The 24,271-nt window shown below is 33.3% G+C and overlaps 3 protein-coding genes across 3 annotated transcripts in view; 1 reads left to right on the top strand and 2 right to left on the bottom strand.

Annotated features, from left to right (window-relative positions):
* The window catches only part of LOC127852885 (delta-like protein A), a 33,353-nt gene extending 21,164 nt beyond the window's left edge, over positions 1 to 12,189 (bottom strand). The window contains exon 1 of the mRNA XM_052386920.1: positions 12,044 to 12,189. Coding sequence (XP_052242880.1) covers positions 12,044 to 12,117 — 74 coding nt within the window. The 5' untranslated portion in view covers positions 12,118 to 12,189. The remainder of the gene's footprint in view (positions 1 to 12,043) is intronic.
* LOC127852550 (uncharacterized) overlaps positions 1 to 24,271 on the top strand; it is a 210,728-nt gene that overhangs the window by 156,545 nt on the left and 29,912 nt on the right. The window lies entirely within an intron of this gene.
* The window catches only part of LOC127852551 (monoglyceride lipase-like), a 29,848-nt gene continuing 21,008 nt past the window's right edge, over positions 15,432 to 24,271 (bottom strand). Inside the window, exons 2-7 of the mRNA XM_052386505.1 lie at positions 22,825 to 22,961; positions 19,854 to 19,964; positions 19,379 to 19,468; positions 18,610 to 18,662; positions 18,097 to 18,259; positions 15,432 to 16,824 (exon numbers count right to left, since the gene is read on the bottom strand). Coding sequence (XP_052242465.1) covers positions 16,726 to 16,824; positions 18,097 to 18,259; positions 18,610 to 18,662; positions 19,379 to 19,468; positions 19,854 to 19,964; positions 22,825 to 22,961 — 653 coding nt within the window. The 3' untranslated portion in view covers positions 15,432 to 16,725. The remainder of the gene's footprint in view (positions 16,825 to 18,096; positions 18,260 to 18,609; positions 18,663 to 19,378; positions 19,469 to 19,853; positions 19,965 to 22,824; positions 22,962 to 24,271) is intronic.

The following is a 24,271-nucleotide window of genomic DNA, read 5'->3' as shown; positions in this document are numbered from 1 at the left end:
TAGAAGTCAAGTGGATCTAAACACACAATTTAACAAAATATTCAATTACTAAGACAAAAAAGGGCCATTATTCTTACAAAATGCTTGCTACAGTTGTCTGCTCTTGTTTATAGATTGGGGTCATGTTGGTAAAGAAGTTTGCAAAATATGAAAGCAAACTATAACATTTGCACGCTCACGCTAACGCCGACGTGAGGAGGATAGCTCCACTATATATATTTCATATATAATAGTCGAGCTAACAAACAAAACAAAATCTCCCCAAAAAACATTCTGAGAAAAAAAGGGTTAAGTGTTATGATTGAAAACTCATTATTCTTGCACATCACAACTTCATTTATTTTTTATTTATCCACAAAGAGACTGGTTGCTAACTAATAACATTACTTAGAATCTGTATAAAATAACGTAGTAACAAATGCATTATTCCTATTTAAAGTACCTGTATTTTGTTAGCTCCTCCAGGACTAGACAATACTCTTCAGCAGGTGACAAGGAGTGATTTTCTGTATTAAAATGTGAAGTTCAAATCATTAAAACACAAAGACCATGTTAAGCAAATTATGTGGCTTGTAAACACTTAATGAATTTCTGTTAAAACAATTGAATGCTGCGAGAAAATGATAAACTCACTAAGCTACTTATGAATCATATAATTATCATATGACATACCAGTTGATTTGCTGCGGATACACACAACCCGCTCATAATCTATCCATTCCTGTAGACATTCAGTTGTTACTCCTAATCAACAGAAAAATTTAATAAATATTTGTGAACTTACACAGAGAAAAACAATAATTATTTTAAATTCATCTACATTATTTAAATGGTTCATTTTGTTATCGGGACATTTATAGTTTTGTTTCTTATTCTGATTTAACATAAAGTCTTTCAATTCTATATTGTTATGCACAAACATTTTGTTTTTTTTTAATATTGGGACAATATTTTCTGAGATGGCAATTAGTCGAATTCTGTCAAGCCCGCAATTAAAGGTGTTCATCTCACAACTGGTATTGACATGTGCATCATTTAATTAAACACTGGAAACTGCAAAACAAATATGTGATGGTAATTTTATATAATGACACAAATACTTGTAGAAAATCTGCATTTGTCCATGTTTTCTTACCTGCAAAAGGTTCCAAAATTTCTTGAAGAGCCTCCTTGCTTTTTTTTCTATATCCTCTGCTCTAGCAAGCTTATCAGGGAGGGAGAATCCTGAATAAGAAAATACCCAGAAGTTTAAATTGTCACAGAAAACTAGCATCCATTTTCAAAAAAGAAAACACCTTTCATGAGAATTTGACAGTCAACACTTCTAACGACTTCGTTGAGGGAACAGTAAACTGCTATCTATCCTTTCTTTAAAAGATTGGTTCAAATCAGTGGTAAATACTAGCACATGGAGTTTTGTCTTCATCAGTAAGTAAAAGTTAGCGTTTTTCTTTTCATTATGTCCTCTTTGTTTCACATCATGTTACAAGACTGACAATATAACCCTTTATCTTAGGAATTGTATTATTTACAAAGTCAGCTAGCAAGCCTCTGTTGGTTATGCGAGAAATCAATAAAACCAATGTATTGAATAAGTTTCACAATGATTAGGCAAAAAATGTGACTTCTATAGTGTTCGATCACAAGGTTTCTCTCTAGTCACATAAGGAAAACTGCCCCCCTCCCTGGCAGCCATGTTTTTTTACTGATCGGGATCATTTGCGAACTCGTCTGAGATATATATATAACCCTTTAACACTTAGATACGTATTTTCACGCATTTGTAGTTCCTTATAAAATAATATTTAATTGAAGACCTTTCTTACTAGATTAAAGATTTTAAGACTTCATATCTAAACCATAGATACTGATGAGCAGCAAACAGCATAAAACATGAACAGGCTGCGAGTTACTCTCAGGCTTTTCTGGTTTTATGCTGTTTGCACATTGCCTTTTTCACTTTGCTTCTAAGTGGGAAAGGGATAACCAATCTTTTCAACAAGTTTCATGATGATTGGGCAAAAAATGTGACTTATAGTTTTCACAAGCTTTTTTAAATAGATAAATATAAGAAAACTGCCCCCCCCCCCCCTCCCGGCAGTCATGTTATTCAACTGACCGGAACCATTTTCTCAACTCTCATATCAAGGAAACATATGTTCTGACCAAATTTCATGAAAATTGGGCCAAAAATGTGACTTCTAGAGTGTTCACATGTTTTCACTATATACATATAGAGAAAAATGCCCTACCCACTGGCAGCCATGTTTTTTCACCGATCTGGACCATTATCTAACTCGTCCGAAATATCAATAAAACCAATGTTTTGACCAACTTTCATGATGATTGGGCAAAAATTGTGATTTCTAGAGTGTTTACAAGGTTTCTCTATAGCCAAATAAGGAAAACTGCCCCGCCCACTGGCGGCCATGTTTTTCAACAGACTGGAACCACTTTTGAACTCAACCATCATATCATTAAGACAAACAAAGTTACATGAAGATTGGGCATGACATGTTACTTCTACTGTGTTTACAAGTTTTTTCTTTTTTGACCTAGTGACCTAGTTTTTGACCCGGCACAACCCAGTTTCAAACTCGACCGAGATTTCATTGGGACAAAGCTTCTGACCAAGTTTCATGAAGATCGGACAATAAATGTGGCCTCTAGAGTGTTTATGAACAAATGTGAACGGACGGAGGGACGGACAGACGACGGACAAAGAACAGTCACAAAAGCTCACCTGAGCAATCAGGTGAGCTAGAAAGCAAAGTATCAATTTATTGATTAATATTTACTTTAAATACTGTAATTGTAAAATGGTGGGATAATTTTCTGTTACAATCACTATTTAATACATTACCTCATAACAAGCTGGACATTTGGATCCATCATCGTGGATGTTTTCCATTTGGTAGATAAAATGTAGAAATTCATCGGCTGTTCCTCCTACAAGCACTTTGTACAAATCTTTGACCTAAAAATATAACCGTGATTTATCCCATTTATTCAACATGATAAAATATAGAGACAAAACAAACAGTTAAAGCAAGCTGTAAGAACTTAAAATAAACGTTTAAAGGTAAACTAAAGCATACACATAAGGCAATTACACATTGCAATTAAAAATAAGGCTTGTCATAGGATCTGACATATGCCCCCAATGTGGAATATTTTCGGTGCAGTGTGAACTTTTTTGTGAAACTTTTCCAGATGTTAAACTTTGTTCTGTGTTAGCGACTTCAGTATGGTGTTTCCACTTACATACTTATATTCAATCATCCATCCATTCAGCATAATTCCATGCTGTCTGCTCTTAATCAAATTGAATTTGATAATTTTCATATCAAATAATAATGTATGTTAATCTATAAAATTGTTAATAGCCACTATAACACATAGGGTCTTTCTGTAATTATTTGTGTACAATGGTGAGACATACTTTTAAAGGGTAGAGCATAAAAATGGAAGGGGGATGGTACATATTTAACAGAGAGGGGCACAAAAATGGAAAGCTCCACCTCCTGCTTTTCTGATACTAGTATAGCAAATCATTCACATGAATCAGTAAATCAAATATTTATACTTAAATTATTTTGTAAACAAGCTTTATTTTATGTATTAACTACATATAAAAATATTATACATTTGTGTTACTTCAGAAGCAATTAAAACACAAATCATGTACAAACATACAGGGTGATGAATATATGTCTTCATGTGCTTTGAGGTCCTCGCGTCTAATGCGGAGCAGAAACTTTTAACTGACACCGAGCTTTCAAGAAGAAGACCACATAACCAGCGCATGAAGTCAAAGTGAAATGCCACCTTTGGAAATTTGGTTGAAGATGGCCACAGGTTGAACCTAATCAAGCGTACAGCTTCAACTTCACACTTGCAAAATTGCAGGGTCTTCAAATGCTGTCGACCTTAAAAAAGATTACAAGGTTTTTAAAAAATACTTATGGTTGTTAACTATAAAAAGTGTTTTAGTAATTGCAAATTGGCAAAACCATGATTTATTGGGATCATATAAGTCACTTTAACTTGCAACTTAGTTCTAACCATGCTAATGTGTAATCAGGGGCATTTCCAGTTGTAATAATCAGTTACTTGGCTTTTAATGACCCAGTTTGATACAGGGTGCATATATTAATATTGGCGAGAATGTAGCTAGATTCCAATATAAGTTGACTACTGTTTAACACAAAGTAACAGGACAGCAAAACAACCTGCAACGAATCTTTCGTACCAAGTTACATTATAGGATAAGAACAATGCAATGATCAGTGTGAGACATGACAAGATCAGAACAATTATCAGCATGAGACATGATAAGATAAGAACAATGATAAGCGTGAGACATGATAAGATAATAACAATGATCTGCATGAGACATGATAAGATAATTACAATTATCAGCATGAACCAGGATAAGATAAGAACAATGATCAGTTTGAGACAAGATCAGAACAATTAGCAGCATGAGATATAAAATATGAACAATTATCAGCATTAGACATGATAAGAACAATGATCAGTGTGAGACAATATCTGAACAATTATCAGCATGAGACATGATAAGATAATAACAATATCACCAAGAGACATGATAAGATAAAAGCAATTATCAGCATGAGACAAGATAAGAACAATTGTCAGCATGAGAAATTATAAGATAAGAACAATGATGAGGGTGAGACATGATAGGATTACAAAATTACCTTTATCATCCACGATCACGAGTTTTTTCAGGTAAGTAGTGCTACAGGAATGGTCATTCAATTTCCAAGCCTCATCATCATCAATGAAAGAAAGGTAAGCCATGTTCTGTAAAAAAGGGCATTTAAGACAAATGCTCAATAAGCATTTAAAAACACCTGGCAGTTTTAAAGTTCAAGATAACAACAGCTTTTGAGTTTGATGGCAGTTGGAACTGGTTGGTTTTGAAACCATGTATTGAAAAAGACCACATTTGTAATACACGTATTTGTATGAAGCTCATGTAATGATAATTTTCTAAAATGGTACTTTGAATATCTCTTAACACATTCAAAGATTTTTTAAATACATGAAGTCATACCACTTTAAGAAAAAAAAGTACACTGTCTTAGATGATTTATGTTCAAATTCAATGATATGATAAATGCTTTCTCTTGTATTTGTTAACATTGTACCTTCCAAATGCAGATGAGGATGTTTATGCCTCAACCGCAAGCATGTGAGGCACGTAGTCTCCCATGAACAGCAATCACAACACCTGTACAGTTCATCTGTGGAGAGACAACAATCAGCACATTGTCGCTTATTGGGTGTCTGCATTTGTACATAAGCAGACATAATTTCTGGAGATATACTTTTCCATTCTTCAAGACGTTTGGCCTTTTCAGTATCGTATCTTATATTTTCATCTGCAACGCATACATATCTTTCTTTAATATTTTGAGGAGTTTCGAGTTGACAGTAAATATTATTGATTATAGACAAATAAGTAGACCTCAATTATTGTATTCTCAGATATTCCAATTTTTTTTCCATGATTTTGTGAGGACCCTGGCCCACTAACTTTTTTTTTTGAGTTGCGAACTTTTCAATTTTTTTTTTTTCAATGAGTCGCAAAATTCTGAAACATAATTGTAGTGTGTGTTTTTTTTTTATACATTTCCACACATCCGTGGTATGGGGTACTTTCCCACTTTAATTAATATCATGAGTATGTATCGTACGATTCCCTTATTTTAAGCATGACCTAATTTATATCACTTTGTTTACATTAAGATTGCGGCTCTCATGATGACGTCACATGCATGCGTTCCGAGTATTTTGTTTTACTAACATTACTACGCTTGAAAATATAAACTACAGACACAACTAAAATAAGGAAAAAAAGTTTAATTACATTTACAAATCTTACTTCAACTGTAATATTCTAATTGTATGCCGATTCCGTTCATGTTTTTGCTACTCATCAATAAACTTGCACAGAAGTTGCAGACCACTGCGCTTGTGTAATTTCATAAACATAATTTCATGTATTTGTTTTATTTTAAAGAAAATTCTTTTACTTTTTCACAATTCCCAGAAAATGTTACATGGAAAAATCTTTGCAGGTACATCACAAAAATAGGTGACATCCCTTATCCACATGTTCAGTGGGTATACACTGTCTCGATTTGATATTTTTATCAAATTTTTTAATAGTAACATATATGCCAAAATTTTATTTGAACAAATTGCGAACGTTTTTGTTTTTTCCAATTCTTGAGCACTTTTTGTGTGTATATGTTGCTTAACAGAAGATCTACCGATAAAACAGAAACTTGTTAAATGGTAAATAGAAGTTATAAAAAAGTTAAATTAATCTTTCAGTTTCTCTAAATTTGTTCAGTGAATGGAATTTTCTAAGTTTAATTGACATCATGTCTATTGCAATCGAGTACTATAGCTTTTTTAATGTAACCTTTTGACTCAAGGTAGACAACGCGTGTAGTGTATATTATTTGCGTAGTTTAACACGCTGTAAATAAACAATTTTTAAAATGGATTTAATGGGAATGAAATAAATTGTTTGAGGTACATCGTTTATTGCGGCAATGTTTGAATTATTTCAGAAATTATTTTATTTGTTTCCTTAACCGCTTGACTGAAGGTAATTGGAGGATATATTTATACTAGCTGTGTGATCTTATAAGGTAATGTCAGAAGTTGTGCGACAATGCTGGGAATTAAAAACAAGAGCAATGCATAACGGGTGCCACACTCGGCTACGGGTGCAGTTTTGAATAAATGAAGGCTTGTCAGATTATTTTTTTTTTTAAAAAGGTTACAGTGACCGTGACCTTTGACCTAGTGACCCCCAAAATGGGTGTGGCACGTAGATCTCATCAAGGTGCTAGCTGAAATAATTCGCGTTCAGAATAAATCTGAAGGCTGAAACTCCGGTCTGCAAAAACCATAACGAAAAATAAATACAATACTATTATATCAATATGCTTAAAATTGCAAAATAACATTACCAACTCATAAAGTTTTGGTTAAGTAGTCCATTTTTACCTCAAATAGCGTCGAATTGAAGTTAAAATGCATAATTTGTTTCAGTTAAACTTCTGCTTAAATCGCAATACAATCACTGACCTCTCGCCATGTTATGAAATATTTAAATATCAACCAATCAGAAGAAGGCATTACGGTGTAATAGGCTGCGTTATCGATTAAAATCTACCTGCCGTATACAGCGGGCACAGCGATTGGAATTGAAAATGTGAGTAGTGTGTTGATTTAAATTGGTCAGGCGTGCAAAATTGAAAGAGTCATTACATAATTCTTACGGAACATTATTGAGAAATGAATTATCTACACAGGTATGTAAATATTATTGCAATCCGTTGATATTAACTGTCTGATATCGGGGCTTGAATGTTGCGCACCAAATTCCTTGCGCATCAATATAGACAAAGAAGGAAAACTCTCGCTATTAAAAAGATAGAGTGGACTATTGACGCCAAGAGTCTGCCAAAGCAAAAATCATCATAAGACTCTTAGGCGGCAATTTATATTGACTAATCAAGGTGCATCTACATATGAAGTTTCAAAGTTGTAGGTGGAATCACTTTGATTTTAGAGCAAATGTTAAGGTTTTAGCAGGACGCGGAAGGCGGACGTCAGACGGCGGACGACGAGCTGGCTATGACAATAACTCTGGTTTTCTCCGAAAAACGCCGAGCTAAAAAATGATCCAAATATCAGTCTGGAATAATAATTAACTTCAGATTTTTAAACTTTCCTTAATACTGTATCATTGGTTTTGGAAACATTACTTTGTGAATAGATATATATGATCACACACACCCATAAACCAAGGACAGCTGACATGTGACTAGAGCCGGACGGAGGCTGGAATTAATCTCAATCAATGCACCAATTAGGTTGTTGTTTACTTACCAAATGTAACCGAAGTATCTACGTCTGATACTGAACTGCTATTTGTAGTACAGTTAGCAATTAAGTTTGTTTTTGGTTTCTCATTCTCAATCTGAACTTCTGCAAGTTCTTGTGATTGCGTTCCAAGCTTTTGCCTACTGCCCCACTTCTCGGTGACATGTAGGACTACTGTTCGCCGGCTTTTCCCCTTGTACACAGTTTTAATAGAAGCTTCCGGATCATTGGCATGATGTTTAGTTAATTTAGGCTGATCACTTTATTATCCCATAATTATTTGTATTCTATAACACAGACACGTTTCTTCCGCGAACGCCGGTACGTCAGCATTATCAGACGATTGACTGTATAAGCGCCTTTCAGAAAGGTATAATTTGCGGCCAGATAAGACTTGACGTACAGCTGAAGCGCAATCGAACCACTCCAATAGCTTTTAAATGCTTATCACTGCGCAGGCAAATTTAATTAAAAATAATATCATTTGTAAAAAAGAACAGCGATATCTTGAAAATATTTATTCATAATGCTACATAACCGGAAACTATATATTTTATATAGTTATTTTAAAAGTAGCACTAAACTGAATTCTCGTCATAGGTATCAAATTGTGCTTAAATCGTGTAATCTGCTATAATTTATTGAAACCCAACATCCAGAGTTCATATTCGTTCGAGCATTTTAAAGGCAGGAAATACAATCAGCTATGCAATAACGGCATAATTCCTCACACGTGGCACACCATTGTCCGCCAAATGAACAAGCACCGTTTAGCGACAGCATCTTTTATTAGTGTTGGCAGTAGTACTAAAATTTTACCGCGGTAGGAAAGGCATCTTTTATTATTAGTAGTAGTAGTTTAAAAAGTCTAATAAGTTTCTACTAGTAGTAGCTAATAAAACAGGATCGGGTGCGATATTTGAGTTAAACTTCGCTATTTGCGTTGGCGAATTGTTAATGAAAAATGCGTTGTTTCGACACAGATGACAAGGGAACTGATGTCAATTAATCACGTAATCATTTTAAACTGTTTAAATTATCATGTAGACTGTTCCCGGCAACCTATTACAGAACAGAATAAAACAAATCTATATCATGTTTCACAGGTAACATTATACAATGAACATGTATAGTGACAACAGGTGAGCACATAGATCCATTATGTAATAACACAAAGTCATGAAACACTTGGTTATCAGTCAGAGAAAAATTATAAGAAATATATGGGGAGGGTGGAAAGTTATCTTTGGAGTTTAATCAGCTTCTCAGCTGTTACAAGCGATTATAGAGGGGTGCCATTTTACAGTATACGAATGAGAAGGTTATATTTAAAAAATCACAGGAAACAGATGGACGTCCCAAATTGTCTCTGACGTAGATAATGGTCGATAGAAAGTGAGGAATTTCATTGACAGAGTGACTTGGGTGTGACGATTTTGAGCGTTTGGCCTTGCGTAGCATGTACGACATCGACAGATATGTTTGTGGTATTTGTTTGTATTTTTTGATTGCTATTACTCCAAGCATGTAATTATACTGTTTATTGATCAATAAATAAATAAATATATAAAAAATATATGAACCGCATGGAATCTAGGTTTTAGACATATACGGTGAATAAATGTGAATAGAAAATAAACTAAAATAATATAAATAAAGAAGAAATATCTAAATTGGCCATAACATATTAAAGGGGCCTTTTCACAGATTTTGGCATTTTTTTAACTTACTCATTAAATGCTTTTTATCGATAAATGTAAACATTGGATCGTAAAAGCTCCAGTAAAAAATCAAGAATAAAATTAAAAAAAGGAAAAGAACATTGCCCGGAACAGGTTTCGAACCAGTGACCCCTGGAGTCCTGCCAGAGTCCTGAAGTAAAAACGCTCTAGCCGACTGAGCTATTCCGCCGAGTACGCGTACTAGAATTATTTTATACCTTATATAAGCAATCTTCGTAGTTTCACAAAATTTAACGACAAAAACAGAACTCTCCAAATTATTCAATCGTTTCGCGTTGCAACGCTTTATAATTTTAAGGTTTTAAAATCGTCAAAAGATGCATATAATGGCTATATTAGACCATGGTAAATGTTCAGTATTACTGTTTCCTCACAATTATCATAACTAAAACGAAAATTTGCGAATTTGAAACAACTTTTTTCAATTTTGTCAATTTACCAAAGCGTGAAAAGATCCCTTTAAGGCGACAGTACTTTGATAAGTGCTATTTTCGAAGCCAGTCAAATATATGAGTTGAGTTTGGTCAAATCCAACAGCTGATGTATTAATAATTTTAAGAGATATTGCATTTGAAGCTTGATCACAGGAAGTTAAGATGTAAAGCTTTAAGACTAATGTCGGCATATCCGTGTTCTATTGTAATTATTTGATGTAAAACATTCTTTATTTCAATGTCGGGTTCAGGATATTAATAAATGCGTTTAGCTGCGCCTGTTTGTGTCCCACGTTTAATTTTTTATAACGCGCACATATCCGGGTGGTGGTTTTTCGTTCATGCAGTTCATGCAGTTCATGCATTTCAAAGCATTCAATGTTTAACATTACTAACCGCAAAATGCTGCGGCAATACTGTGCATTGAATGTAAACTGCACTTTTAGATATAATATTGATTTTGACAGGATGTATGTGATTTGTTAAATTTTCAGTGAAAAGGTCCACACATTTAATGTCCAAAATAAGTTATAGCGCATTAAGCATATTTAATACACCGAAATATACATCGTAGGTTTTAGACTTATGTCTGGAAACATAAAGGTGAAGGACAAAATGTATATATAAAATACTGAATAAAGCTAAAAGCGTTTCTTGTCTCTTTGCATTATGCAACACATATTTAGTTTTCATATTGTAAGCGTGTCATTTTAATAAATTGCATTTATTGAAACCAAAGCTTTATTATATTTTTTGTATAACATTCATAAACTGTTCGAGAAGATTACTGCACTGTACGTGAATCCCTTTATTTTATTCGTTAACTACGCAATTACGATTTTTAGCTATGTATGCAGCTCGTATATGAAAAGCTAATATAAAAGCAGTTTCATGAATTGGTGTAAGTTTAATTCAAACCACCAACACCTTAATGTTAGAAAACGATCCTACGATGAGTCATTGTAAGTTTGGGGAATTAATGTAAACTTTGCTGAATCATGGGGAATTTTGTGGACTGAAAGTACAAATTAATCGCAATCGATACAATCGATAATCGCAACATAATTCTAAAAAATAACGATAAAAAATCACGCTCCACATTAAAAATAAAGCAGTGTGAAACGAAAACATAGCGTCTTCATTTAGTCAGAAAACCAGCCAGTTTTCATTCGGATAGTTAACAACACTAATTAGTTATTAATTTTGAATGTGAGGCAACAAAATGAGAGGTTGCTTTGTAAAAGCTGGATGCAAGATTTAATCAGTAGACACAACAATTGTTAATATAGCTTATTCACTCATATATTTTTGGACTCTTTTATTTCAAACTTATATAAAAAAGCAATAATTAAAATATAACGCATTGTTCAAAACAAAATGAATAAAAATGTACTAAAATAGGGTGCGGCTTTAATTTGCTGTTTATGAACATTTCATCATTAATTATATGACACGTTGTACATATTAACCCATTAAAGAAAATGAATACCAAACTGATGGGCCCTTTGACAAAAAAGTGACCAGCCAAGCTCACCAAAATGTGTATATGGACCAAACCGAAGGCATCAATCCGTATCAAACTTTAATTTAAAATACTTAGACTTAATAACATACGACCATTACTGATTTAATATACGATACGAGTTGGAAAATTGGGATTATATGAATCTATTAGCTGATAAGTTATCTATGTAAACGTTCAAAGTATATTTTAACATGCATATATAATTAAATTGAAATGTTATATCGCAAATAGTGAAACAGCCAAGCGGTTTGTTATGACTTAAAGAAGATGTTTAAATCACATGTTATAAATACAGATATAATAAGTAGAAACAAATACAACAACATAAGTGTTTTTAATCGTATGATTGTTTAAATTGTATTTGACTTAGCGTGACAATCACGTGTCTTTAACAAAAAACAACATACGTTTGCTCGGTACACGCGCTGGCCAGCAACACAACGATCGCGAACGACACAAACGTTTTAAATCCACTGCGCATCCCTTACAAAGATCACATTAACGATACGCTAAAATTTAATTCCAGCTGGCCCGCTGGAAAATAACTGAGTAAAATACAGCTGTGTCAATTAACAGCACCGAACACTACCTTCCCTAGTTTTTCTTTATCGAATCGAAATCGTGAATTGATTGCATAAAATACATCAAGCGTAATGGGTTGAGGTAAATAGCAGTTTCATATATGCAATTTGTGTATTTGGTAGTTTACATTAACCGCGCCAAGTCTGTTCTATATTAATATATTATTCAGATATACGGTATATTTGAGTTAAACTTTGCAAATTACGATAGCATCCAATTTTTTTAAAATTTCGAAATAGGTGACAAAAGAGCTAGTGTCAATCAATTAAAACTTAATTTTATGTATTATTGTCAACATAAATTGTCCACCTTAATGATATAAGTTGACCATGCAATTATTTTAAACAGTTTATATTATCATTTAGACTTTTCCCGACAACATATTACAAAACCTGTTCGCCAAACAATACAGTTCCCCTGCCTATACGGCCACTGACCAATTTAATTGGACGCGGACAGTTGGATAAGAAACACAAACACTTAAACGTAAACTTGAAATTTCTTAGTATAAAAGGAGCATAATTCTGGTCAATTGCAGGTCAGAGTTTATGAACCTTATCAGTGACCTCACAAAAGGACCGGCAAACACGGATTAAGTTTAATAAAAAAAACTGTCGTAGAAATGGTGATATGATGTCACACGTTTGCCTTTACCAGGACATAACGCTGAGGCCGATGCAAACATTAGGGTGAGTATTATCGCTCGGCCTATTCGGTGAGTAGTCAAGCTAAGCAGGAGACATAATATAATACCAATGCCGTCGATATGCAAATTTACATGATACAAAAAATCATCAAATGAAATATTTAATCCATACGAATGTATTACAGTACCGGTTTGTTTGACCATATACTTCAGTCTTCACAAAATGTAACAAACGCAAAGTGTTTTAACAATTTATGTACTGAATGTATTTAATACACAATGTCACAAAACAAATAGTGCTGTCAGTGACAACTGAGTAAAGATGAGTTATCCTACATGTACATAATATTTTATGTTGGTCAGTGAATATTACAGTAACAGAGAATATTTTTTTTGTCTGTGAAAACTACAGTAACAGAAAACGTTTGTCTATGAATATTGCAGTAACAGAAAACACGTGTCTGTATATATTACAGTTAATATATTACAGTTACAGAGAACTCTTTTTTGCCTCCAAGCTATGATACAAAAGTACCTATCTAAAAAGAAAGGCAGATTCTATTGTCTTTACGTTAATTTTAAGAAAGCTTTTGACTCTATCAACCATTTTAAATTGTTTAAATGTCTTAAAAGGAAAGGCTTACATGGGAAATTTATGAATGTTCTAAAAGCTATGTATACAAACTTAAAATCATGTGTAAAATTGCAAAGGAAATCTATATGCTTAAACGATAATAACACACAATCAGTTGAGCACGCTGTTACCAATTGGTTCTCTTGTAACATCGGCACCAGACAAGGAGACAAAACAAGTTCGACAATATTTACCCTCTTTATTGACGAGTTATCTACCTTTCTGCGTGAAAACTGTGGATCGGTAATTTTTGTTACAAATCAAATTCCCGACATTATTTGTTTAATGTTCGCTGATGATATCGCAAATTGCGCGGAAACAAAACAAAAATTACAAGAGCAAATCAATTTAATAGAGATTTTCTGTCAAAATCAGGGATGGAAGTTAATCTCAATAAAACTGAGATAACTGTATTTCGTAACGGTGGAGTATTAAAAGACACCGAACGTTGGTACTTTCGAGGTAAAGAAATTAAAACAACGCCAGTATACAAGTATATGGGTCTAATTTTTACCCCTTCATTATCATGGAAACTGGCACTTGATAAGCTAGCTGCCCAAGCACAAAAGGCTATATTTTTAATAAATAACTTTCAATAACCATTTGGCGACTTCCAACCTTTCGAAATGTTCAAAATCTTTGATTCCATGATCAAACCTATTCTTTGTTATGGATCTCAAGTATGGGGATATAAATACGTACAAGCAATCGAAACAGTTCACACCACTTTTTGTAAAAATTTCCTTAAACTAAATAAAAACACAAATAATTGTATTGTATTGGGAGAATGTGGCAGACATCCATTGTGTGTAAATTATTTTACTAACTGCATTAGTTATTGGTGTAACCTTCTACAAATGCCCACACATCGTCATCCGAGAAATTGTTATTTATTGTTAAAATCATTAGATGACGCTGGGCGAATCTGCTTGGCATCGAAAATAAGAAATTTATTGTTTACATACGGATTTGGTTATGCTTGGATAAGTCAAGACGTTGGTGATAAAAACATATTTATATCATCATTTAAACAACGCGTTATCGATTGCTGCACGCAAAAATGGCATGACTACGTTTCAAACTCGAGTCGTTGTCACCATTATAAACATTACAAAAGCCTACTTAACACAGAAATATACTTATCAATTGACTTAACACAAAAATATAAAATTGCTCTTTCGAAATTCCGAGCCTCAAACCACAGATTACAAATCGAACTGGGGAGACACACTAATATACAAAAAGAGGACAGAATATGTACTACTTGTTCTATAAACGAAGTTCAGCATCTAGATTGCGAATACCATGCTTTCTTCAAGTGTAACAAATACAACGAAATACAATTAAATCATCTTTATAGCTGGTATTCTTCAGGCGATTCACTGCTAGATTTTTATACCTTAATGAGCTCTAATGATGAAGCTGTTTAAAAAAAGTTATGTATGTATGTATATCACCTACTGAAAAATATCAATAACTAATCAAATACTTTCAATATATTAACACCGTATCTATTCTGTTTGTGTTGTTGTTGTTGTTTTTGTTGTTGTTTTTTATATGTGTGTGCTTGAATTTAGAAATTGTCTTATCACAACAATGTTAACATCTAAAAATATGAATAACCTAACCACGTGCTTTATACAATTACACAATCCATATATATACTTATAAACATGTTCCAGACGCAACTCTGTTAGGATTTAATAGCCAATTATAATGTATCACTATGTATTTTGGGCAAGAGGCCTTTGTTTACAAAATAAAATTGACTTGACTTGACTTGAGAACGATACTTTTGCATAAATTTAAAATAAGATTTTCAGTGCATAACAAGTATGCATTTTCACTTAATTGTTTGTACATACTGAAAGGAAATAAACGATATAATTATTTTATAAGTATAGTCATGGAAATGTAGCATGTAGGGGAGTAATTTTCTAGTTTATAAAAGTTTATTTTATTTTATTTTGCGTAACATAACATACAATACAAAACATCAACTTACAATATACCTCCAATAGCTTAAAAATAATAAACACCGTTCACACTTAATTTGCCTCAACTATAAGACATGATATATGACCCGCGTCATGTAAAATGGTCTTATGTTATATACGACTAGCGTAGCTCCAGCTAAGCCTGCGGAATTGCACGTTCTTGTCAGGAGCTACGCTTTTCGCTATATTTCGTCGCCTCATAAGTGGACAATGTGGCTTCTGAACAGACTTCGCAGATATGCAGGCCGAACTTGAGGTGCGGTGTACGCATATTCCGTTAGGCCCATTTTCGCATGACGTGGGTCATATATGGGTGCAGTTATAATAAATTTGTATAGTATTGACAGTCACAAAACATCATTAAACAATATAAGATTCTTCTGATATAATGATTGTTATTTGAAAGATATTTGCCTTCCGTTAGAGTTAATATTTATTTCGAGATATAATGACATGACATTCACTGGCCATAGGCAGAGGAGACTGTTATTAGTGCTAAATGTAGATAAATAAAAATGTAAGTCAGCAAGTTTTTGGCATCCACTTGACAAAGATATTGGAATCTTAACATTGCGATCACGCTTGATGAATGTCTGCAGACAAAATTCAAGGGCCATTATTTCACAGTAGCGCGCACCAATTGGTTGATTATAGAAATGTGCTATAAACCTTAATGTTGGTCTCAGAGAATATAAGGCATAGACAGGTAAATGGTAGATATATCAAGGAACGTATCTCCACAATTCCTGAGGTGATTTTGCAGTAAGCTATTATAAAACTTGGCCTTAATATTTTACCAATATGCATTTTTATAACGAGAGGCATAAGTGAACCAATATACCACACAATCTTTGATTATGTGGGTGGGTGGGGAGCATAAAAATATCATAAAATCGTCAGTGTTGACATAAATTCATTATTATACAAAACCAACTGTAAAGCATTGTAAAAATCTCATAAAACAATATCATACAATTAAAATATTCAAAATGTATGTATATAATAAACAAAGCTTGATCAAACAAAAAAAGAGATTAACAATATACATGTATACATGTATCTGCTAGTACTTTGTAAACCATCAGAGCATACTAGTTAATATTATACGGGCTCTAAAAACCATTAAAATGACAGCTATTTGTAATCACCAAAACAAATGGAAATAAATACATAAGTATTTCATAGCACTAACTCGGATTGGTTTTTGATATGGCAATTCAATGGGCAACTCTAAAGTCTCTCTGCTATCCACTGTGAAATTGTCTTTTGCGTTTCCTTTTTCACTTCTGGGGTATCGTTGTGCACTTGATGGAAAGCCCCATCAAATATCTACAATACAAGTTATACGGCTTAAAAGAACTGAGATAAAAAAAAAGGTACATCACCTAAATATGATGCTTAATCATTTCCCTGAGTGGAAAAGCCATAAACAGTCAATGGGGAATTCATATTTATTGCACCTTTACCATACTTGGGTAGTATTGTCTTATTACCATTCGTTGTGTGCTAAGGTTTCTAAAATAAATCGCTTGCTGATTTTTCTGGGATTTTAAATCGGACCAGTTTATTGCAGTAGGACCTACAATAGAAGGTTCCATCAAAAACTAGCCTATAGGGGATTTAAGTCTTAATTTCTATAACTGTATGCTGGTAATAATGCAGCAAGCGATTTGAATTTTTTTTATTTCCAATATGAAAAATATATACGTTTTCTAGCAAACAATTAATTCACAGAAATATTTTAGGATACTTATAATGTGTGGATTATTTTGCAGATGTTTTAACCGTTATTAAAAATAGAGTAATATTTTCTAAGCAATTAACTTCTATGCAGATGCAAACTTTGAAAATACTATGGGTTCAATAATATCACAGTTGACAATTTATCAATATAAAGAAGTGAAACTCCAGCTGCTGGAGCAGTATTGAATTTTCATTAAAAACAATTAGTTGGTCCTTTATTTAAGCCAAGTGACCGATTGCCAAAACAGTACAAAACAGCACAATACAGCACAATACAAACCAACATAAACACAAAATATGAATAAAGCTGGGGTCACCGCCTTGGAACGGTCAATGCAAAGCATTGGGGGTTTAAACCTGGTTATAGAGCGCTCAACCTCACACTTGGCCCAGCAATATTCATAATACATTTAAGTGTAAATAAAATTTAACGTCATAGCATTGTAACTCAAATTAAACAATAATAAAAGGGAATTAAAACGCATTCAATTTAATTACTATTTAATTACTCAATTGCATTGAAGATACAAGAGTAACAGAATTACAACTTTTTGACGAACGATCAAATAAAACTATTAACAATTGACAACTACATTCCTTCTTTATAGAAAAGATTTGAGAATATAGAATCATAGAGTTAATATCTCAGATAATCATCGCGCAAATACAGGAAGAAGCAGCAATAATGGGTGTAAAAATTCCATATTACATAGCTTGGTTGTTTATGTGACTGCTAAAAAATTAAAAATAATTAAATCAAACAAGAAACGCCTATCAAAGAGAAAATATAAAAAACTTAAAGCTAAGGGTAGATGTTTACTCCAAATTTTATATTAAAATCCCTGTCCAGTTACATACTTTGATCTGCTTGTCTTTGCTGGCTGCCTTATCATACAGGAGTTGTGAGCCCTCCATTTCACATATTGTGTCCTCTGACCCGTGAATAACTATGAAAGGCCATGTCATGTCTTGGAAACTTGAGGTGATCTGTGCCAGCGCATGGAGATATGCCAAAGCCCACCTAAAAGCAAGCAATACACGTCCGTAAGTAATATATACCAGTTTGGTAAGAAAGTGAAATATTTAGTGTAACCAAACTTTAATTGCGAATACATCTTAATCAGGTTCTTAACATTGTTCAAGTTCGTGAAACGTATTGGTTTTATTAAATTCGTCACAGTGTTCTTTATAATTATGTTCTAACAAAAGCACAGTTCAACTTTTCAAAGTTTGTTTTTCATAAATTCCAGCTAGCTAGTCTAGAAGTATACCTCTAGATTGCAAGAAATCGTTGAAAATCATTCAATACCATTCAAAACTCCATAATTCTGAAAACATAACAAAACATGTTCAAAAGAGGTTCCAACTAACCCACATTTGACAGTCTCGTAAAACACCAACGGGTCTTCCTTATAACGTTTGACCTGTAAATTAACAACAACTGTATGTAATAACAAAACAGGAACATTACCAGTTGCCACTGACCGAAACAATATGTCATGCAAATGTGGTTACACAGGCGCAGTGACAGCATAGATTTTTTAAATGTTAAAATGATACAACGGCTAGTTATTATGTTGTGTTATAATTAACGTAATCTTTCCTCTTTTTTCTGAAATTGACGGACACTTTTCTTTCAAATAAATTAGATATCACAGTGCAGTAGCACCTTCTATCACCAAATGATAACAGGCCGTTTTGTCTGGGCTTATATGATGTAATCATTATAAAACGAAGTGTAATGTTTCGGTATAACATCGCATTTTAGGATGTTATCAATTTTATCAACATTAAAATTCTGTTGCCAGATATTTCATTAAGCCAACGGTAGTCCAAATGTCTGCAAAAGGAAAGTATTTTTAAATTATTATGTATTATGCAAATGTTCCATCCCTGACAATAAACTCAATACCCGATAGTTGAACACTTGAACACTAAATTACGTGTGAACTACGCGTAAAGTTTAAATGCTTGCATTATGTTTTAATGTTCTGCGTTTTTAAAAGTATATTTGGTTAAAATCATGTTTATAACCACGTTTGGTGATTCATTCTGGGCCACGAGAGAGGTTCAACTTGCGCACAAACCGGTCCATATTTCATCGTAAGGAAAGCTAAGAATAAAACAACAATATACATACAAAGGCCTCATCCCGGGATATTTTTAGAGGATCAATTTTTGCAACAACCAGCTGTGGGAAAATCCGCGCAGCTATTTTTAGAGCAAAAACCTGAAATAATACAATATCAGAGTGTTGTACTTCTTCATTTGACCATCCACTTCATACACGTACTCACACTACAGTATTACTGGTATATCCTCTGTGATGCTCTAATACAAGCACTTACACAACGCCAGCACTCACACATTCTACAATGGCATTTTACTCCGAACACTCGACCATTTAACAAACAATCAAAATATTTGGATACACTTTAACTTTTTCTGATTGTTTGAACATTTGTTGTATTTGTCAACTGATGAATTAGCATTCTTGATTTGTGTACAATAAATTACAAAACCGCTTTATAATTTCAATATAATAGTTAATTCTTCATCATGGACTCAGATATTAGAGAAAAGTATAAAGAAAAAGTATGACACTATGATCGCACTTTGAAACATGTTGCCGAATCTTTGTCTGGTGTTATCGCAGGGCCAATCAGTACCACCCCTTTGAAGTAGTTCGGCTTGGACATGGCTGCTAATATCGACACTGCTCCACCCTGAAAACAAAGTATACTTCCAACATTAAGCAAGCGTTAGGTTACATAAACTGACTTACATTCTTTCAAATAATTGCACTGTATATATTTGAAATGAAAAAATTCCAAAACTACATGTGTGTGCACTGTTAATATACCATGGGTAATCCCATTTTAACTGTATACACGGAGACGGTGCCAAGATGAGATAGGACTCGATTGTCTGCTTCAAAACAAACCTGATTAACGAATCAGGCCCGCATCTGAGTATAATATTTGCATTAAAAGGGTTTCATTATTTTTCTTATTTCTCGTATATCTGAACAATAGTATGGAATTATGCAAGTTCAAATGCTGACTAATATAGTTGCAAAGTTTCATCCCAATATATTTGCAAAGTTTCATCCCAATATATTTGCAAAGTTTCATTCCTCTAAAACCAATAATGTTTTAGTTATACGCAACATAGAAAGGGAAAAAACTGAAGGGCGGAAGCGCGTACTAACAACAGCTCGTCGTTATGCCCGCCTCGTCATTTAATGTGGGCACAAACAATTAGTCCCCAACAATATAATGTTTGTTTATATATTTTTATTTTATTTAAAATGTTTATAACACGTAACTCCCATCCATCAAAGAAACACAATAACAATTCAATATAAATATAAATAAACTAAAATGTTTCAAATATAGTATATGTTTTACTTATTAATTCAATTACAGTGCTTTAAAAAAATGTAACCATTATACTGATAATAATGCAGTGTAAATAATGGTCATGTTACTGTAAATTGTAATGATAAACCTTCGAATGAAGGCACAATCCAAATATGAGAGGAGGTATTAAATCCATGCAATACAACGTAGTTTTATAGAACGCTGATGCCTTTTTGATAATCCAATAATGTTGCATAGCAATGTCTCAAGGAACATTAACATAATATTTTATAATGGTTAGTCAAAATGAAATAATTACAACTTGGTACAATACTGACAGCAGCTGAAAAACAAGAGGTTATTAATCATTTCATGCACACACATATTTATAAACAAACGTATATGAAAATTGTATGAAACTTGTAAAAATCTCAAAGAGCGCTCTTGGATGTGAGACTTACAGCGGAGATATGCAAATATCTGCTTTAATTAGTGGACATGACTGCGAGCAAAAATTAATCAATGTTCCTGTCCACAAGTGCTCCCTCGTCAAGGAAAGGAGCTGGGAAGCCAAAATTAATATTGATCTTAACAGGCAGTAAGCCTGGGAATACCATATTGAAGTCTTGAAAATGGTCAGCCACTAAACAGCAGACAGTTACACAATTAAATTACAGAAAATATCTCCCTTATGGTAGAATATTTCACATTAATTTCTCTTTAGAGTTGAATAGCTGTGTTGTTTTCAACAACTTACCTGCTATAAAAAGTCTCCCTTCAATCATCATCACATTACATAGTATCGGAAGGCAAATAAAAGTGTTTTTTTTTTGTCAAATATGGAGCCAAAATAAGAACCCATTAAAAATCACAAAAAGTGCAAATGAATGCCTCAAATACCTGATTGTAGGTTTACAAAAGAAAAACATTAGAACATAAATGCATTTCAACTTCATTTCACCTCCCTATCTAGATTTATCAGTCAAACCTTATTATATCTAATATTGAAAACACGTTAATTCTCAATTAACAAGTATTTGTAAGCAAAAAACAACAATTTCCCAATTTTAGTCAAAACAACAGGAATTACCACAATCAAAAATGCCCGGCTTAATTCCCAAAATGTTGCAAAAACATCCTATAAGATGAAGGACCATGGATATAAACTCACGTTTAATGGTTGGTTGCCCTGACGGAAAACCTTCATTAACATATCCCAGAAACAAGTACATGACCCACGGCCACGTTCGATGTATTATACATGGATTTCTTTCATGAGTGTTTCTAAATGCTGATGATTTTATAAGACACACACTGTTACAAGAGAATCCCGTGAGAAATATATCATTAACATTTCACTTACTCCATGACATATACACCCTGCATTTTTATTAACCATGGTTAAATTATTCTGCACAAAATATTGATATTTTGTTGCAAATTCCATCTTCTTTATTGTGTTTATTCTTTCTGATGTACTAGTCACTAAATAAATCTCTTCAATAATAGATGTATAGATCATGCACTATAGTAAAAGTTATAGATGCAGCCAATGTGACGCACACAGTTAAATACGGCACTTTCTAGCAGAGGAGTTGAGAAATTCACTGATAAATTACAGGAAAGTGTTTCACGCTTTTTATAAAAGCTAGTTGACCAGCCAGGTCGTTTGATATTGACTTGCTCATGTTTACATTCGCTCTCCATGGGCTTAAGGGCAACCGATAACTCCTATCTCTTAATGCATTGTATTGTTTTCGTCTGAATTGATATTCTATGAATGCATTAACAATCGTTTTATACAGACATTACCAGTATTTACTATTTAGTATTGCCAGTCGATAAGAAATGATTTGCTTCATGGGACAAATCATTTAATTATTATGTATGTAAATACATCCAACAAACTTTTGTTATACGAAATACGATCCTAATTAATACAGTGTAATAAATGTTATTTCTGCATCCGAAGAACTGACATGGTCTTGCTGTCAATTGTGTTCATTTGTATTTATATCATTAAAGGACTATTTTAAGTTATATATTGATATGTTGTTATACCAGTTTGCAGTAAAATGCGTATATTATAGTATGAAGACCATGTACTGTTTTATAAGTCTAAAAATGTAATGTTTATGTTAAACCTTGATGAAGAATTGTTATTTTATAGCTAACATAGATTTGCCTAACGCCAGAAAACAAATTTTAATCCTATGACTGTTACCATTGAATGGCCAAGAAGGAAGACGGGTTTCTGTGGAAACTTCTTTTTCACAAGTTCTATGTGGTAGATGACATCTTGTACATACTCCATGAAATCACCGACAAGCCCCCTCGTTCCCTCACTCTGCCCATGGCCCACTGGAATGGGACAATATTCAGCATATTTTATTAAGCCGGTAAATTGATGGCTAATATGGCATTAAATGTTAAAACTTAAAGATAACCATTACACCTGTACTTGTTAAGAAGATTGCATAACCCATAATTCTCTTTTTTATGAACCCTCTGTACAATATTTAACATACAATAATTAAAAGTGGACCAGGTACACTTTTCTCGGGTATGAGCAAATCAAGATTACTTATAAAATCATTGATAACTTTAGTATTATATATTAAAAATAAAACATCCGTATTTAAGTATAATGTTGAGCAATATTTTTTTTCTCTCACCATGATCATGCGAAAACACGTACAATCCTTGATCTTTCAATGCCTCTGCTAACTCATTATAGAACAAGCAATGTTCACAATAGCCATGCACAATGAACACCAACGCCCTGTGAATAAAAAATGCACAAGTCTGTAACTTCAAATATGACATGTTTACAATGACATATTACTAAAGGAAACAGTAATCTGTATAGGTTTACAAATTTGCAATTTTCCAAGTTGTTTCAGTCGTGACGTCCCTAAATGTCTCACCTGAATGCAAATCGTAATCATAGCTGAGAGATGCGTTATATATGTTTTTACAATGTACAATAAGAAAACAAGTCATCCAAACCCAAATTTTACCCACATGCTCAATAATTGCGACAAATTCGTAAGAGTCCACTTAACGACGTCACATTTTGCATATCAAACATCTCGAACTGTGATTTCAGATGTATTTGTTTTGACGTTTTAGTATTGTTAGAACTTCTGAAAAGTCGTAAAAGAAAGTTCCAAACGAACAGACAAAGTACGAAGCTAGCATGTGGACAATTAAAAGTTTATCATTAATGTTTAGCCATTGTCTTCACTCAAAAAGTAACGATAGGAGGTTTCTGATAAACCACAATTCGATAAAGGTGATGCAACTCTATTTTGTTTAAAAAGGTCCTCATTCAGCCACAACAAAGTCGTATTATGCATGTATGTTACTTTTGACCCTAGGGCCATAATAATGCATAATACCACGATAGAGGACCAATGATGTAACATACCAATTATTACGAAGACTGAACTAATATGATTCCAAAACAGTGGTGGCATGCTTTTCAAAATACGCACTTATACCGAAAAACCATGTGTACCATACATGAATTTAACGGTATTGTAATCTGTCACCACATGTCATATAATACCCATCCTTCTAATTGGCTCAGTGCGAGCGTTATTGGGCACGAATGGTCTGTATGAACTGGTTGTAATACAGAGTAACAGATGCCAGCATACCGAAATTAC

Source organism: Dreissena polymorpha, chromosome 12, assembly GCF_020536995.1.
Source record: "Dreissena polymorpha isolate Duluth1 chromosome 12, UMN_Dpol_1.0, whole genome shotgun sequence".
NCBI classification, from domain to species: domain Eukaryota; kingdom Metazoa; phylum Mollusca; class Bivalvia; order Myida; family Dreissenidae; genus Dreissena; species Dreissena polymorpha.
This window is presented reverse-complemented; position numbering and strand designations above follow the sequence as displayed.